Below are 17,824 nucleotides of genomic sequence, written 5' to 3'. Positions count from 1 at the left end.
GGATACAATAAATACAATAGTAGTTTAGGATTTTTTTTTTTTTTTAAACCACAGAAAATATTTACTCTGTAACAAAATAACACACTCACTTTCAGGGCTCTTGGATATAATGCCAAGAACTCACGGCATTGTTTCAGCATAGCCCTAGATATGTCAGGAAAAACTCTTTTGATCCCCAAAACAACTCATCCATTATACAGAAATACAGACTGTACTGTGGTCTATCTCCAAAACAAATGTTGCCACCAAGTAGGTGTTGTGTTATAAATCTCCAAGAATGATTTATTAAAGTATAAAAAGAAACAATATTCTGTACAATTGTCATTTTATAAATCAACGTTCTGGCTGCTGAACTACAGAAATAGATCTTCAGCTGGCAGGGCTTTGTTTATAAATGTTTATCAACACAACTAATATGCTCACAACTAATACATTCACTGCTCATATACTTTATCCTAAAGCAAAAAAAAAGAAAAGAAATATACTTTTTTTCTACCTTTGTTGTTGGTTTCTGCTTTCCTCATCTTCTCCTCATTCAATTCCTTCCATCCTCTGTCTGCCTTCTCTCTGCCTCTTCCATATGCTCTGTTATTGTGCCTCTTCCTTCCATCTCTCCCTATACCCCCCCATTGGCCTGGAACCCATCCTCTTCCCTCCGTTCCCCCCCCCTCCATAGTCTGGCATTTCTGTCTTCTTCCCTTCCATCCATCCCCCAGGTGTTTAGCATCTCTCTCCTTCCCTCAGATCTGGTATCTGTCTCTCCAATCCAGCATATGACCTTTTTTTTTTTTCTTTATCCCCTCCTTCCATCCAATTCCCTTCAGCATCTTCTTCCCACTCTCTCTTCCCCATTTCCCTTCAGCTTCTGTTCCTCTCACCCCCCTCTCTCTCAACTTCCCTTCAGCCCCCTTCACATGGTCCAGCAGCCCCCTCCTGCCCGCCGCAGTCCAAGCATCTCCCTCCCTCCCTTTCCCGGTGATTTTTATTTTTCTCTCAACCAGCCAGAGTCTTGAAATCGCATACGGCTGCCGGAAACTTCTCTTCTGACGCAACTTCCTGTTTTCGGTTGCGTCAGAGGAGAACTTTCCGGCAGCAGTACGCGATTTCAAGACTCTGGCTGCTTGTTGAGAGAAAAATAAAAATCACCGGATATCTGCAATAGGGTTTTTACTGAACTGCCCTACAGCTCTGGACTGTGCTCCTGCTTCCATTATACATAGAACCTTCTCTCAAGATATTGAAAGCTGCACTTAAGACATTTTTTTATTTGGGCTTTTGGGGACCTGGTGGAATGTAATCAGCCATATTAATCAATTGGACTCAAGGCCTGCTGACTTTGCTCTATTTCTTCCATTAGCCTTTGCCATTTCCCACTCTTAGTATGTCCCGATCTGGTTTGTTTGTTTGTTTTCATTTTCTGTAACATTAGTGGCATTCTCTCTCCCTTTTTATTTCAGAAGACAAACTGCTTTACTATGTGTATCAGAAAAGGCAGTATACCATGTTTAATGAACATTCTAAAATAGAAAAGCAACAAGGAGAGGAGAGCAAATGAGCATTCTGTTGGGGTTATCCTTTTGGGTCCACATGGTTTACAAACATGCTCCAACACTGCTTCGATGCTCATAGGAAACCTATGAGTGCCAGAGCAGTGTCGGAGCATTTAGCACAGGGGTGCCCACACTTTTTGGGCTTGCGAGCTACTTTTTAAATGACCAAGTCAAAATGATCTACCAACAATAAAATTTAAAAAAAACACAAAGCACACTGTATGCATAGAAAATGTTAATCATCATTCCTATTCCAGGGTTTTTCAAAGAGGTCAAAGCAGATGACTCTAAGCACTATCACCTCAGTAACAACCATACAAAAATAGACAAATATACCCCCTCCCTTTTTACTAAACCACAATAGCAGTTTTTAAGTGCAGGGAGCTGCGCTGAATGCCCAGCGCTGCTCTCGACACTCATAGGCTCCCTGCGCTAAAAACCTCTATTGCGGTTTAGTAAAAGGGGACCTTAGTGTAAAATATAGACAGCAGATATAAATTCAGACACATTTTGATCACTAAATTTAAAATAAAATCATTTTCCCTACCTTGTCTGGTGATTTCATGAGTCTCTGGTTGCACTTTCTTCTTCTGACTGTGCATACAATCTTTCTTCCCTTCTTTTAGCCTGTATGCTTCCTCTCCTCCAGACCTCATTCCTTCCCCCCAACTTTTCCTTCCTCTTCCCTGCCCTTTCTTTCTCTCTGCCTCCCTTTCTTTTTTTTCTGTTTCTCTTCTTTCCTTCTTTCTCCCTGCCCTTCCCCAAGCCACTGCCACTGCCATTACCATCGGGGACCAGGACCCAAACGCCACCAATAACAGGCCCCAAGCTCTCCCTGCTTCGGCCAACCAGCATTCCTCTCCCCGACGTCAATTCTGCCGTTGGGAAGAGGAAGGCTGATCAGCCCAAGATCGTGATCAACCTATTGGGGGAAATGCTGCCGGGTCCTGCCTTCGCGGAAACAGAAAGTAGGCAGGACCCGGCAGGAAGAAGAACAAATGCTTCACTAACCTGTCTCCCGCATTAGCCCGTAGCGAACGCTTGCTTCAGGGCTCTCAACATGTGCGTGCAGGCTTCCCTTCTCCCCCCCCCTCCCCGGACATAACTTCCGGTTTCGGAGGGAAGAGAAGAGAAGCCTGCACACACACGTTAGAGCCCGGAGCATAAGTTCGCTAGGGGCTGAAATCTCCAAGCCGGTTTTTTTGGGGGTTTTTTTAATGTTCAGCAGCAGCAGATGACAGCTGGGCGGATCGCCCAACTAAAAGGCCCTAGGGAGAACACTGGAGAGGAAGGCTGATCGGCCCGTAGATCAGGACGGCAACACGAGTGCGATCGACTCGAGTTGCCTTCCTGAGCTACTGGTCGATCGCGATCGACGCATTGGGCACCCCTGATTTAGCACTCCAGGCCTTGGTAGAAACTTCTACCATGGCTTAGTAAAACGGGGGAACAGACACACAATTACACCATCTAAAAACATTTTTTGTGAGGGCGGAGCTAACCTAAGATGGCGGCTTGAAGCTGCCACGGAAATGTCGTCGTCGGGAAAGACATTTTCTTCAACTTTACCGAATGGTAAAAAGAAAATCTAAGATCCGAGTGTTCCCGGAGGAACCTTTTTCTTCTACTGGTCCGATGGACACCTTCATGGAGCGTGGCTCCCGAGTTGAGCAACCGGAGGGATCTTTGGCTGGAGGTGGCTCGCAGGCTGAAGCGGGCGAATCCTCTTTTGAAGGCACCACCTTATCTCTGGGGGAGCAGATCCCACCAAGTCCCCCAGGAGCTACGGAGATGTTGGAGGTCAGACCGGCCCTGGGCGTTTCCTCTCTGGCTCAGCAGAGCGGGTCTCTTGATCCTGTGCAGGGGCAGGAGGATGATTCAACAAGCTGGGTGGAGGAAATGGAGCAAACCCGTGAAGAGGAATTAGCTCTTGTTTCTTTGATTGCTGCAGCTCAAGGTACTTTGTCTTCTATGGGTCCTAGAATGGAGAGTGCCCCCTTGCAAAGACCTAGGGTCATTAACATGGAGTCGATTTGGGAGGCTATTTCTAGCCTACAACTTTCACTGGGCAGTCAAATTCAGCAGTTATCTACTTCTTGCACGACGATGCTCTCTAAGCATACAGCAATTAAGAATAAATTATCTACTTTGGAGAACAAAACGTCAGACTGTGAAACTAGTTTGAAAAATTTGGAACTGCAAGCTTCAATTTGAGTTAAAGATAGTGAGAATTTGCATTTTAAGAATGAAATGTTGGAGAATATGACTAAAAGATATAAACTTCCCAAAAGTTTTTTCTATTTCAACACAAGAAATGTTTAAGAGATACCTGAATGAGATTTTGAAAGTACCAGAGGCTTCATACCCACCCCTCTCAAAAATGTAATATTTGCCTGGGAGAATAAAATCTGAAGTTGCTAATCAGCAGAATTTATCTGTGGATAGCCTTGATTTAACTAATTTCCTAGAGAGGTCTGATAGTGAAGCCCAAGTTCCGGCTACTCTTTTAGTACAGTTTGCCATTGATTCCGATAGGAATGATTACTTAAACTGTTCTTTAAATATAGAGATGTTTCTTTTATGTCAGTATAATGTAAGAATATATCTAAACCCACCCAGAAAAGAAGAAAGCAATTTCTTCTTTTGAGACCCCAGGTATTGCGGCTAGGAGCAACCTTCGTTTTACGATATCCATGTAAATGTGTAACGGTATATAAAGGTAATAGATTTGTATTTTATGAGCCGCAGCAATTATCTAAATTTATTTCCACACAGTCTATACCTCCTTCATGAGATTTGTATTCCAGTTGATAGCCTCCGAGCAATTTCAATTGAGCAGATTAAGTGCCACCTTTATTTTCCTTATGATATTTTTGATAGTAAAAGTTTAGTCAGTCGTTTTTACAGGTCCATCGCTCCTTATTGTGAGCTAACAAACTTTGGAATGTACAATTTTACCTGTAATTATTAGGCAGGAATGTTTTGATTTTTGCTAATTAGCTATGTTTCTGTTTCCATTGTATTTTTCTTTTTGACTTGTTTTATTGTTATATATTGAAATTACAATAAATAAAGAAGTACTAATATTTACAAACCAACTCTAAGAAGCAAGACTCTGCAAGCAGTACAACCCCAGAGGAAAAGAAACAAATGCATTTCTCCCTGAACAGACAGCAGATGTAAATCAATCACTAAATAAAAAAACAAAAGCATTTCCCCTACCGTTGTTGTCTCTCTCCCTCCATGTGCCTTGCCTTCTGGCCTGCCCCCGGTGTTATCTTCGGGCCGGTCCACGGTGCAAACGACGCGGCGTCTTCGGGCCGGCTCCCTATGTGCTGCATTGCACAAAGCTGTGAGCAGCGGCTCCTCGCGCGCATCCCGCGCCTCATCTAGAAGCCTTCCCTCTGACGTTGCAACATCAGAGAGAAGGCTTCTGGTTCACGCCGCGCGTAGGAGCCTTTTCCCACGGCTTTGTGCACTGCAGCACTCAGGGAGCCAGCCTGAAGACGCCGCATTGATCGCACCATGGACCGGTGGCTGAAGAACACTGTCTTGGGCTCGATGGACGTGCTGGCCCTGCAGACAGGCAGAAAATTTCTGCGGACTGGTACCGGTCCACGGACCAGTGGTTGAAGAACACTGCTGTAGAGGACTTAAATGTGCTGGGAAGCTTAGTAAATCTATGGTATTTAAACTGGTGGAAATTTGGAATAAACTCCCAGGTTCTTTAAGACTTTTAGGTCAGTTAAATCAATTTCGGAAAGATTTAAAAACTTGGCTGTTTACACAATAGTATCCAAGATTACCAGCTGACGAACTGTAACAAAGTATATTTTATTTTTCAACTTTCTAAATATCTTTCTAATCTTAACTAACAGTACTTTCTCCATATGGCCTATTATTATGTCATTCTATTTTTTTAATGAACTGTAAACTGAATCGAGTTCCTTCGGGAAATGATCCCAGCCCCCACCCCTTTTGGCTATGTCACTGTTGCAGGCCCTTCGCAATCGAACTGGGATGCTCCAGATCAGAGTGTGTAACATACAACTGCAGGCTCTCTGTCCCTCCCCACTGTTATTCTGCATCTTGCCTCTCCTTCTGTGTCAGAGCGGAGCAACTCAGAGTTCCTTCAGACAAATGCTAATAACATAGAAACATAGAAATAGACGGCAGATAAGGGCCACGGCCCATCTAGTCTGCCCACCCCAATGACCCTCCCCTACATTTCTCTGTGAATAGATCCCACGTGTCTATCCCATTTGGCCTTAAAATCAGGCACGCTGCTGGCCTCAATAACCTGAAGTGGAAGACTATTCCAACAATCAACCACCCTTTCAGTGAAAAAGAATTTCCTGGTGTCCTCGTGCAGTTTCCCGCCCCTGATTTTCCACGGATGCCCCCTTGTTGCCGCGGGACCCTTGAAAAAGAAGATATCTTCTTCCACCTCGATGCGGCCCATGAGATATTTGAATGTCTCGATCATGTCATTCCTCTCTCTGCGTTCCTTGAGTGAGTACAGCTGCAATTTATCCATCCGTTCTTCGTACGGGAGATCCTTGAGTCCCGAGACCATCCGGGTGGCCATTCTCTGGACCGACTCCAGTCTCAGCACATCCTTACGGTAATGCGGCCTCCAGAATTGCACACAGTATTCCAGATGGGGCTCACCATGGATCTATACAACCAGATACAAAGCTATCTGGCACAGAAATGATCCGGTATATAAACTGAAGATTAGATTAGATGAGTTACAATCATATACAGTACATTAAATAGAATAAACCATAAACCATACAGTAAGTACTTACATTTTAAGTTTGTACCTGAGGCAACAGAGGGTTAAGCAGCTTGCCCGAGATCAGCAGCAGCGGGATTGGGCAAATCTGTTATAAAGGCAGTTAATAAATCCCAATATATAAATTAAAGCTGGCTTTCCTGGTTCCCAGTCGAGTGTGCTAATCATTACACTTCTCCTCCACTCTATTCTACTTAGTTTTTATGAGTTTTTCTTAATTTATACCCAGTTCTCTGTTCATGCAATATTAAAAAGAAAAACCTGTGTTCCACAGACAAATCGAGAAACTCCAAAACAAAAAAAAGGAGAACGGTAGCGCCTGGATGTCAGAGAGGAAGCAGGTAAATGAATGCAGAGTTTATTCGATATGCTTAAAATGTCCGTTTCAAGTTTAGTAGGTTTTCATATACCACTTATCCAGATTATCTAAGTGGTTTTTACATTCAGGTACTCAAGTATTTTCCCTGTCTGTCCCGGTGGGCTCACAATCTGTGTAACGTACCTGGGGCTATGGAGGACTGAGTGACTTGCCCAGGGTCACAAGGAGCAGCGTGGGGTTTGAACCCACAACCCCAGGGTGCTGAGGCTGTAGCGCCAACCACTGCGCCACACACTCAATCTAAAGCCAGTTGTATCAAAATGTTGGACAATGTTTTGATACAGCTGGTTTTAGATTGATTTGTCTTTTGTATTTACGTGCATTTGAACGTTTGGACATTTTAAAGCATATCCAATAAACTCTGCATTCATTTATCTGTTTCCTTTATGACATCCAGGAGCTACCGTTTCACTTTGTTTTTGCCATGCAATATCAACCCCATAACATGGCTTTTATATTGCAGAGCTGAAATAATTCTTAAATTACAAGGCTGATTGACGAGCTTTGATTGTACCCTCTCCTCAGAACAATGGACACAGAACACTTATTTTCAAAACCTAAACTACACTCAAGAGAGCAAGAGACTGAACCAGAAAAACAATGGAAGGACATGGTAAAACCAGGATTTCTGGAAAAATTGTTAGATTTGATAGTCACTAAAGTTATGTTTCTGTATGAAAAGTACTATTCTTTCTCTATCTTTTGCACAGGGCTCAAAGGTTTTCTCTCTGCAAACCTCTGTTTCTTGAATGGCTCCCTTTGAGGCTCTCCTCCTTATCCTCTCCTCTTCCTTATCCCTTCCTTGAACCACCTTCTTACCCTTCTACCTCTTATAGGCCAGTCGTACAGCCAAACCTTGAATTCTGAACGGAGGTAGAGTACAAAATTTTGCCCCTCCCCCTTCCTGCTCATCATGCCCTCTGTCTTCCTCCTCCAACACCCTCCCAACCAGTAGAAGATATTCTTCACCAGAGGCCTGGCAGTTGGCAGCCCTTACCATAGGCTGCAGCTACCCCAGTTCCCCCCCATATACTCAGTTTTTGGTGCAAAAACTGAACTATAGAGGTGGGTGTGGCAGTGACAATGGAAAGTACTGCCAACTGCCAGACCACTGGTGGAGGACCCCTTCCACTGGCAGGACTTCGGGACACACCAGCCATAGCAGCAGATGGTTGTATAATTTTGGCTGAACTAAATGGGGAGATGGGAAGCCCAGCTCCCATCCCTTTTGGCTATGTCACTGTTGCAGACCCTTCGCAATCGAACTGGGATGCTCCAGATCAGAGTGTGTAACATACAACTGCAGGCTCTCTGTCCCTCCCCACTGTTATTCTGCATCTTGCCTCTCCTTCTGTGTCAGAGCGGAGCAGCTCAGAGTTCCTACAGACAAATGCTAATACAACCGGATACAAAGCTATCTGGCACAGTAGTGTGGGACCAGGGAAGTACAGAAGGAGGTAGTTGCTCTGTGTGGAGGCCGTAAAGTTTGAAGTCCCTCAGCAGGGCAGTTTGAAACCTTACACCAGCCCTGTAATAGGGATTCACTGCAGTCACTGAGATGGAAAATGTTGCAATCAATAACTATATTAGAACCCAACAAAAGAGTCTACCAAGCTGAGATGTGCCTGTCCTGTCAAAATGTGCTCTATACTCCTGTCAACATGAGATGCCAAGAAAGACACCTCTAGCTCAGCCACCTAAAAAAAAAAAAAAAAAAGATCGAATTGCCATGCATCAGAAGGCCCATTCAGCAAAATGATGCTGAATGGCTAACTGGAAGTAGGGCATGAAGACCTTTAAAAACAGTTCCACAAACAAGAAGAGAGGATTTTAAAAAAATAAACATGTAACCCATCAGATAATGATATATGAATATCCAATCAGTATGAATATATGCAAAACCATTTTTTCTGATCCTTTTCCTACCCTTTGTGTCTTAATGGCACAAACTCCATCAGAATATAGGGAAGGTGCTCCAGGCCACCTTCAGGGAACACCATCACCAAATTCTTTACATTACTTTTACAATTTAATGAGAAGACTTAATTGCTGTGTAATTACTAGGTTAGAGTGAAGCTGATCTTATATTTATGACAAATTGGCAGGAAGACTGCTCACTTCTGGTTAAAGTTTATTTTTGCAGGAACATTTTTGAAGGCAAATAAGTGTCCCAAATGAGAGCTTCACTATAACAGATAGGGGTTTTTCACTTCTGCTACTGAATCTGTGAAACAGCTGCATCTGATCACTTCTGGATCATATAGCCAGCCACAAGGATTCCCTAGCCCTGGGACACAGACTTCTCATTAATGGATACAAACGATGGTGTTAACACCTGCATTCTCCAGTGATTAGAAGAGCTATCAGGAACATACTTACACACCTTCTGAGCCCTTTTCAAAGCCCATAATTCTGTCACTGCTGTCCTCAAATTCTAGGTCCTGCCCCAGCATAAGGTCACTCTTCAAGACCAGACCTGTGCTCTTCTCCAAACCGTCCTCCACTGCAACACAAAAAGGGACACCCCACCAGATTACTGAGATGTCAACAAAAGTGAGAGGGTTAACTTGCAAAGCTCACTGGCCTGTCACGAGTAAACTAATTCTAAAACCTGTAGAAAATACTTGCACATTATATAATGGTTCACTGCAGGTGCAATCTCCAGCTTTGAACCCCAAATCTAGGTTCTGCTCCTTAGGCCAATTGCAGTTGGGGATGCTGTAAAGGTAGTGTTCACAGTCCCTTTGGACCACTTAACAGGAGCAGCTAGTGGGTGACTCAGGATTTTTGCATCTCAACTTCAACTTCTCAGAAAGCTGAAGTCTACAGTGCCTGGTTTACAAATGACTAGACTTAAAGAGCGGGGGTTAAAAAATAAGGTTGGGATTGGCAGAGGAAGAGTCTGGCTTGTTTAAAAGCTAAAAGGCACCTAAGTTTAAAAGTCTTTGTATATATGGCAATAGGTTGCTTACTAGGGAAACCAGTTATAGGGTTTCATTTTATAAGTGGTGTCCTGCAGTATATAAACTTATTATTATTATTATTAACCAACACACATAAGATATGCTAAATAAACTTGAGACTTATTTTAAGTATCACTAATCCCTTTATCAATTTTATTGCAAAAACTCTTTATTGGTCAAAAGCACAAGCAAAAAACATCAAACCAAAGAATACAACAAAGATCAAATTTTTCAATACCAGAAAACCCGCCCCACCACCCACCCAAAAAAGAAAAAAAAAAAAAAAAAATTCAAATAAGGCATGGAGCAGCAGAAGAGCACAGAACACAAACCATACTAAAATACATTACATTACATTAGGGATTTCTATTCCGCCATTACCTTGCAGTTCAAGGCGGATTACAAAAGAATTATCCAAGATGTATTACAACAAGAACTTACAAAAAAAAAAAAAATAGAAAAAAATTGGTCATTTTCAAAAAGAGTAAGAAATGGGTAAGGTTATTTGTTTGGGGTAGTTGGCTTTAGTGAGAGGTGGAGTTTGAGACTTGCGGTATTATTTCTTTTTTTCAGAGTTTTCTTGAAGAGTATGGTCTTTATTTCTTTTCTAAAAGTCTTGTAGTCGAGGGATGCCGTCAGTAGATTGGCGATTTGGTTGTCTAGTTTGGCTGCTTGAGTGGCCAGGAGGCCATCATATAGTTTTTTCCGTTTGACCTCCATAATTGGGGGGTATGAGAATGGGGTGTGAGTTTTCCTATGTCTGGTTGCGGTGTTGTGGATGAGGCGGTTATTCAGGTAGTTTGGACTGTCTCCATATAAAGTCTTAAATAGTAGGCAGTAGAATTTAAATTGTATTCTTGCTGGGATCGGAAGCCAGTGCGATTGGAGATATGCTTCTGTAATGTGATCATGTTTCTTTAATGAGTAGATGAGTCTTAGTGCTGTGTTTTGGATAGTTTGTAGTTGTTTTGTTATGGTTGTAGGGCATAGGAGGTAGAGGATATTACAGTAGTCAAGTAGGCCTAGTATTAAGGACTGAACTATGAGCTGGAATTGAGTTTTCTCGAAGAATTTCCGAACTTGTCTTAAGTTTCTCATGACTAAGAATGACTTTTGTATTGTTTTATTGATTTGCGGTTGCATGGTACAGCATCTGTCGATAGTTATTCCTAGCAGTTTTAGGGTGGTTTGTATGGGGTAGTTGATTGCGTTGATTTCAATGTTGGTTATGGTTGGTATTTTGTTGTTTTCTAGGAGAATGAATTTCGTTTTATCTGGGTTCAATTTCAGTTTGTGATCTTTCATCCAGGATGCTATTGATTTTAGTGTTTGGTATATTGTGTTCGTCATAGAGAGTTCAGGTTGATCGAAGGGTATGAGAATGGTAATGTCATTGCTGAGAGGCATAGCTGTAGGAGGTTATGCCTTGTTTGTCCAGGTGAGGGCTGAGGGAGGCTGTATAGAGATTGAAGAGAGCCGGGGATAGAGGGGATCCTTGGGGAACTCCGCAGGGGTTTGACCAAGGTTCAGATTTTTGTTTGTCTGATTTTACTCTATAGGTTCTTGATTTAAGGAATCCTTCAAACCATGTGTATACTTATCTGTGATACCTATTGTATCCAGGATTTATAGTAGAATGTTATGGTCCACCAAGTCGAATGCAGCGGTAAGGTCTAGTTGTATGAGCATCATTTTTTTTTTCCTGTGCTGAGATGTTGTCTGGCTGTGTCCAAGAGAGATCCTAGTAGTGTTTCTGTGCTGAAGTTGTTTCTGAAGCCGGATTGTGTGGGATGGAGTATGTTATGGTTTTCTAGGTAATTGGAGAGGAATTTGGCAACTAGTCCTTCTATTATTTTGACGTAGAGTGGAATAGAGGCAATGGGTCTGTAGTTGGCTGTTTGATCTATCGGTCCTTTGGGGTCTTTGAGGATCGGGGTGATGATGATTTCGCTGAGGTTGGTAGGGTAGTGGCCGTTTATTAGCGAGATTTGTATCCAGTTTAGAAGAAGAGGGTGGAATTTTGTGCTGGATGTTTTTAGGAGATATGGTGGACAGTTGTTGAGGTCACAGGATGCATGGCTGTATTTTTTGTAGTATTTGTTGAATTCGGGCCATTGTATGTTGGGGAATTGAGACCATATTCTATCTGCTGCAATAGAATCTCTATCTATGGGGTGAATTGTGAATTCGTTAGGATGGTAGAGGTGTCACTGAGGGTAGCTCTTGCATTGGTAATTTTATTTTGGAAGTGTTCTGCTAATAGAGTGGCTGAGGGGGGTAGTATTGTTAGTGATCAGGTAGGGTTTGGTGTCCGTTAGGGTTTTTAGAATTTGGAATAGTTTTTTGGTGTCTTGGGTTTCAGTGCCTATTAGGTTGGTGTAGTGTGCTTTTCTCTTGTCCTATAATTATGATTTGTATTGTTTGTTGATTTTTTTCCAGGCGAATACATGGCTACGAGCATACCCAGAAAGGCTCCCAATGAAGTTGTAATTGACGGCCCTTCACCGAGTCCATGTCAGAAATGTCACATCGCTCCATCTCCAATTGATAAATCATTAAGGATCGCCATTGTGTCAGAGTAGGAGGATGGGCATCCAACCAATGGACTAGAATAGCTTTCTTCCCAAACAATAAGGCACGCTTCAAAAAAGTCCGTAGTCCTCTCGGCACAGGATGAGCCAAGGCAGAAGTCATGAAGAGCATCTTTGGATGAGGCAAACAACGAATGTTCCAAAGCTGAGCAATGTGATGATGAAGAATTTTCCAAAAGCTCAAAACAACAGGACAAAAATAAAACATATGCCCCAAAGTTGCATTCACTCCCCCACATTTAGGACAACAAGAATCCTGATGAAGAGCAGCCCGATATGCTCTAGCAGGAGAAATATAAACCCGCATAAGCAGTTTACATTGCAATTCAATTAAAGGAACAGAAACCCAGGACTGCTTAAAAGACTTCAAAGTTCCCTGAAGCAGTTCTGCAGAAATAGAGGTCCCCAAATCAACAGACCAATGCTCACTCAAGGAATCAAAATCAAAACCAGGGGCCTCATCCAACAAAAATTTATGGTAGAATCGCAAAGGAATCATAGATTGGGCCTCCAAACAATACGCTTCCTTCAAAGAATCAAAAACAACCTTAGTTAAAGTCACCGAAGGTAAAGAGCGTATATAATGTTGCAACTGCAAATAGGGAAAAATATCATTAGGCCGAAGCCCATGGTTCTGAACCAAAGTTTGGTAAGAATGCATCTGGCCTGCTAAGGTAAGTACATGGTGTAAGTAAACTAAGCCTTTGTCAAACCAAAAATCAAACAAGGACGTTTCCATCCCAGGACTAAATTGTGGATTTCCCTTAATCGTCAATAAAGGAGAACTGACTGAAGAAAGTTTCAAATATGCACAAGTCCATTGCCAAGCCTTACGAACCGAAAAATAAACAGAATAAGTAGACAACACAAATTCAAGCACAGATCCGGAGCATGCAAAAGCGAACTAACAGTATAAGGAACAAGAAGTTCCAACTCCACAGCAGTATAAGAAAAAAAAGAGGTCCCATGGTACCAATCATTTAAATGTCTCAATTGACAGGCCATAGCAAAATTATGAAAATTGAGTAACCCCAATCCTCCCTTATCCCGAGGCATAGTAAGAGTCGCATATGAAATCTGAGCACATTTGCCCCCCCACAAAAATTGCTGTATGGCTCTACGGAGTCGGAGATGATATGTAGCCGAGCACAATAACGGCAGCATTTGAAAGAAATATAACCATTGAGGTATGACAATCATATTATATAAAGCTATACAACCCATCAAAGAGAGTGGAAACGATTGCAACATACGCAACTTAGTTTCAGTAGCCAAAAGTAATGGCTCCAAATTAAGCGAAGCCAAGGCAGACAAGTCCCCAGAGAGCCAGAGTCCCAAATATTTAAGTTTACCATCAGCCCATTTAAGAGGAAACAATCCCTCCCAATCGGTCTGCACCAACGAAGGAATCGCTAATACAGTACTTCAGACTTATGAGCATTTAAACGATAACCAGAATAATAACTAAATTCCCCCAAAACTCCCAAGGCCTGTTGTAAAGAAGAATGGACATTAGTCAATACCTGAAGAATGTCATCAGCAAATGCCAAAGATTTTACTTGCCCTGATCGAAAAGAAACACCCACCACAGCTGGATCCTTCTGCAAAGTTCTCAACAACGGCTCCAGATACAACAAAAACAACAAAGGAGAAAGAGGACACCCCTGTTGTGTTCCCCTACAAATAGAAAAGGAATCAGTAACACTACCATTAACCAAAAGAGCCGCCGATGGGGAAGAATAAAGAGCACTCAAAGCCAAATGAAACTGCCCCTGAAAACCCATATAATCTAAGACGCGGAACAAATAAGACCAACTAACTTGGTAAAAAGCCTTTTCCGCATCCAAACCCACTAAAAGTAGCGGTTCTTGAATATGCAAACAATGGGCCACAGATAACAAAATCTTCCGCACATTAACCACAGACTGTCTGCCCCGCACAAATCCCACCTGCTCCGGACAAATATAACGTGGCAAAATGAGAGCCAATCTAGTCGCCAAAATCCAGGCTAATATTTTTAAATCAACGTTAATAAGGGAAATGGGGCGATAAGAATCAGGGCAATGTGCCGGTTTACCAGGCTTTAGTAACAAAGTAATCAAAGCTCGATTGGTATGTATAGGGAAACCTCCCGCCAAAAGACCAAGTTTAAAAGTCTTTGTATATATGGCAATAGGTTGCTTACTAGGGAAACCAGTTATAGGGTTTGATTTTATAAGTGGTGTCCTGCGGTATATAAACTTGTTATTATTATTATTATTAATAACCAACACACATAAGATATGCTAAATAAACTTAAGAGACTTATTTTAAGTATCACTAATCCCTTTATCAATTTTAAATGACTAACAACAAGACTAAGAAGCAGATAGCATCCAGGAATAACACGTGGCAGTCTGTGCAAAACAAGGTAGATAAAAATCAATGATTTTTTTTTTTATTTAAATCAGATATTTTTAACCCTTTATTTGGCATTGTTGCTTAGAAGCAACATGTGTTTCCTACAGCTCTTATGGGATATCTGCATCTCTAAATGCCTTTTATTTGGCACTGTGGTGCTCTCATTCAACATCAAGTTACAAAAAACAGCCGTTTTACCATTTGCCAATTAAAGGGTTAAATTAAATGCTATTCTGAGGAAAAATCTATCCAATATAGTTTTCAATTTAAGGTTTTCACCATAAAGTATACCACTGCTTGCCCTGGGACTGGCAGCATGGAACATAGCTACTACTGTATTTGGGTTTTTTCTAGGCTTGTGACCTGGATTAGACACTGTGGAAACAGGATAGCAGGCTAGGTGGATGACTGATCTGATCCAGTATGGCTTATATAATAAGGATTAGTTTATAATTATGTAGCATGAGGCTGTATATTCATGCAATGTTTAATTTTTTTGGTAAATGAATTCCATTAATCCATTCATAATATAACGGGCAGTTTTTCTATTTAGAAGATATTATCACAGATGCCTGGTTTTGCATTTCTCAAAATTGTGATTATGTGCCTGCAGAGATAACATGCTTCTTCATAGGAAAAATGTTATAAAATAAACAGTTGTGAAAAAGACCTTAGCCCCATTGTTCCTTCGTAAAGCAATATACCGTATTTTCATGCATATAACGCGCGCGTTATACACGATTTTACAAACCATGCATAGCCTTGCGCGTTATACGCGTGAGTGCGTTGTACAAAATTTTTTGGACCCATGTGCCTCAGGCCCCACCCCAAGGAGGGACCTAAGGCTCCCGGGCCTATTCTGATTGGCCCAGGCGCCTTAGGCCCCACCAGTAGGCGGAGCTTTGGGACGGATAGGCCAATCCGGCCTCATTCCGTCATTGGCTGCCTGCCGGACAGGCGGGTTTGGCTCCTGTCTGTCTGGCCAACAACACAAAGATACGGGGAAGGGAGGTGGGGGTGTCGTGGGGGTCGGCCAGGGGGGTCGTGGGTTGGCTGGGGGGGGGCGGTCGTTGGGGGGAGGAGGGTTTGCTTCGAGGGCAGGAGGGCCTGGGATCCCTTCTGCCCGTAATGTAGTGCGGGGAGGGGGTAGCCATGGCCAGGAGGGTTTGGGCTCCCTCCTGGCCCGAACAACTAGCTGGTGGGGGGGGGGGTCGCCAGAGCCAGGAGGGCTTGGGCTCCCTCCTGGCCCGATATTGTCGGGGAATTGGGGAGTCGGCGGGGCAAGAGGGCTTGGGCTCCCTTTTGCCCCGATCATGGCGGGGAGTCGGGGGGGCAAGAGGGCTTGAGCTCCCTCTTGCCCCGATCGTGTCGGGGGTGCCGCGGTTGGCTGGGGCAAGAAGGCTTGAGCTCCCTCTTGCCCCGATCATGTCGGGGAGTCAGGTACATGCGAGCGGTCCTTCAGGGTGGGGGTGTGAGCGGTCCTTCGGGGTGGGGGTGCAAGCGGTCCTGCGGGGGGGGGGTGAATCGGACGTCGGGGGGGGCATCAGGCTTTCAGAGTGGGGACAGGACTTCAAGGGGGAGAGGAGAGTCGGGGCGGGGCGAAAGGAGACTCGGGGCGGGCAACAGGAGAGTCGGGCAGCATGCGCAGTATACGGGTGTGCGCGGTATACAAAAATTTTTTAACATATATTTGGGTTTCCCGCGCGCTATACCCGTGTGCACGTTTTACACAGGTGCGCGTTATCTACGTGAAAATACGGTAAATGATTTAAATCAAATCTACCCTGCAAAAGGCTGATAACCTCATGTACGGATTATCTGTCATATGTGTGCATTTGGTGCAAAGAGCTTCTGGCTCTCAGAAACCAGCCCAATTTCTGGAGGTTAGCGTACCAGACTTAGAATTGCTGAGGCAGATAAAGGAGACCTTCAAGCACATAGTAAAGCAGTTTCAAGTTTCAAGTTTTATTACCATTTGATGAATCGCTTATACAAACTTTCTAAGCGATGAACAACTTAAAAAGCCACTAGTTAGTGGTCCAACAAATAATAGGGTACAAAAGACAACGTACATAATAAATATAACAACTAACAATTTTTCTTACAGTCAGATTAAAGACAGACATGATCAAAGAAGGAAAGGGGGAAAAATTACAATTCATTCTATATTGAAAAATACATAAAAGGGAAAAAATGAGAGGGAGGGAAAAGAGTTGATTTCTGAAACAAAGTATGAAGAATCCGAAATAAAAAATATTAAGTATTAAAAGCATCTTGAAACAAAAAAGTTTTCAAAAGTTTTTTAAGAGGTAAGATCTTTTTCATTTCTGATATAATGTGGCAATGAATTCCACAGTTTAAGAGCCATAACAGAAAACATGTCACTTCTTCTTGTGCCCACAATTTTCAGAGAGGGGACAGTTAATAAGTTTAAAGAAGACGACCGAAGAGAGCGAGGGACATTGTAAGGAATAATCATTTTTCTCATAAATTGCGGTTAGAACTTTAAATACTAGAAATAATATCTTAAAGTTAATACGGTGGTTAATAGGAAGCCAGTGTGATTTATTCATTAATGGTGTAACATGATCGTATTTTTTCGCTTTATGAATAAGTTTTATTGCCGTACTTTGGATTATCAGAAGCCGTTTTTTTTTCTTTTTGTGTTATATTGATTAGAAGGGAGTTGCAGTAATCGATTTTAGCTATGATCATAGAATGGATTAGTATATTAACAGATTTAGGGTCTAGAAATGTAGAGATTGAACGTATCAGACGTAGTTTATGGAAACAAGATTTAACTATTTGACTGATGTGATTATGAAATGATAAGTCAACATCAACCACTACTCCTAGAATTTTTAGCGTAGGTACTGACTCTAAGGGAATATTATCTAGGATGAACGAAGACCATGGAATAAGAATAGCCTTACTGGGTCAAACCAATGGTCCATCAAGCCGAGTGGTCCATCCTCTTATCATCTTGGTTACTCTTCTTTGAACCTTTTTCTAGTGCCACTATATCTTTCTTCAGATAAGAAGACAAGAATTGAATGAAATACTCCAGATGAGGTCGTACCATGGAGCGATACAGAGGCATTATAACATTCATTCTTAGTCTTGTTAACCGTCCCTTCTAATAT

General features: G+C 42.5%; 1 protein-coding gene across 3 annotated transcripts in view; it reads right to left on the bottom strand.

Annotated features, from left to right (window-relative positions):
* ZNF513 (zinc finger protein 513) overlaps positions 1-17,824 on the bottom strand; it is a 75,054-nt gene that overhangs the window by 44,832 nt on the left and 12,398 nt on the right. For all 3 annotated transcript variants that reach the window (XM_033936650.1, XM_033936651.1, XM_033936652.1), the window contains exon 2: positions 9,111-9,230. In XM_033936650.1, the coding sequence (XP_033792541.1) occupies positions 9,111-9,230 (120 nt within the window). The remainder of the gene's footprint in view (positions 1-9,110; positions 9,231-17,824) is intronic.

This window comes from Geotrypetes seraphini, chromosome 3, assembly GCF_902459505.1.
Source record: "Geotrypetes seraphini chromosome 3, aGeoSer1.1, whole genome shotgun sequence".
Lineage (NCBI taxonomy): Eukaryota > Metazoa > Chordata > Amphibia > Gymnophiona > Dermophiidae > Geotrypetes > Geotrypetes seraphini.
This window is presented reverse-complemented; position numbering and strand designations above follow the sequence as displayed.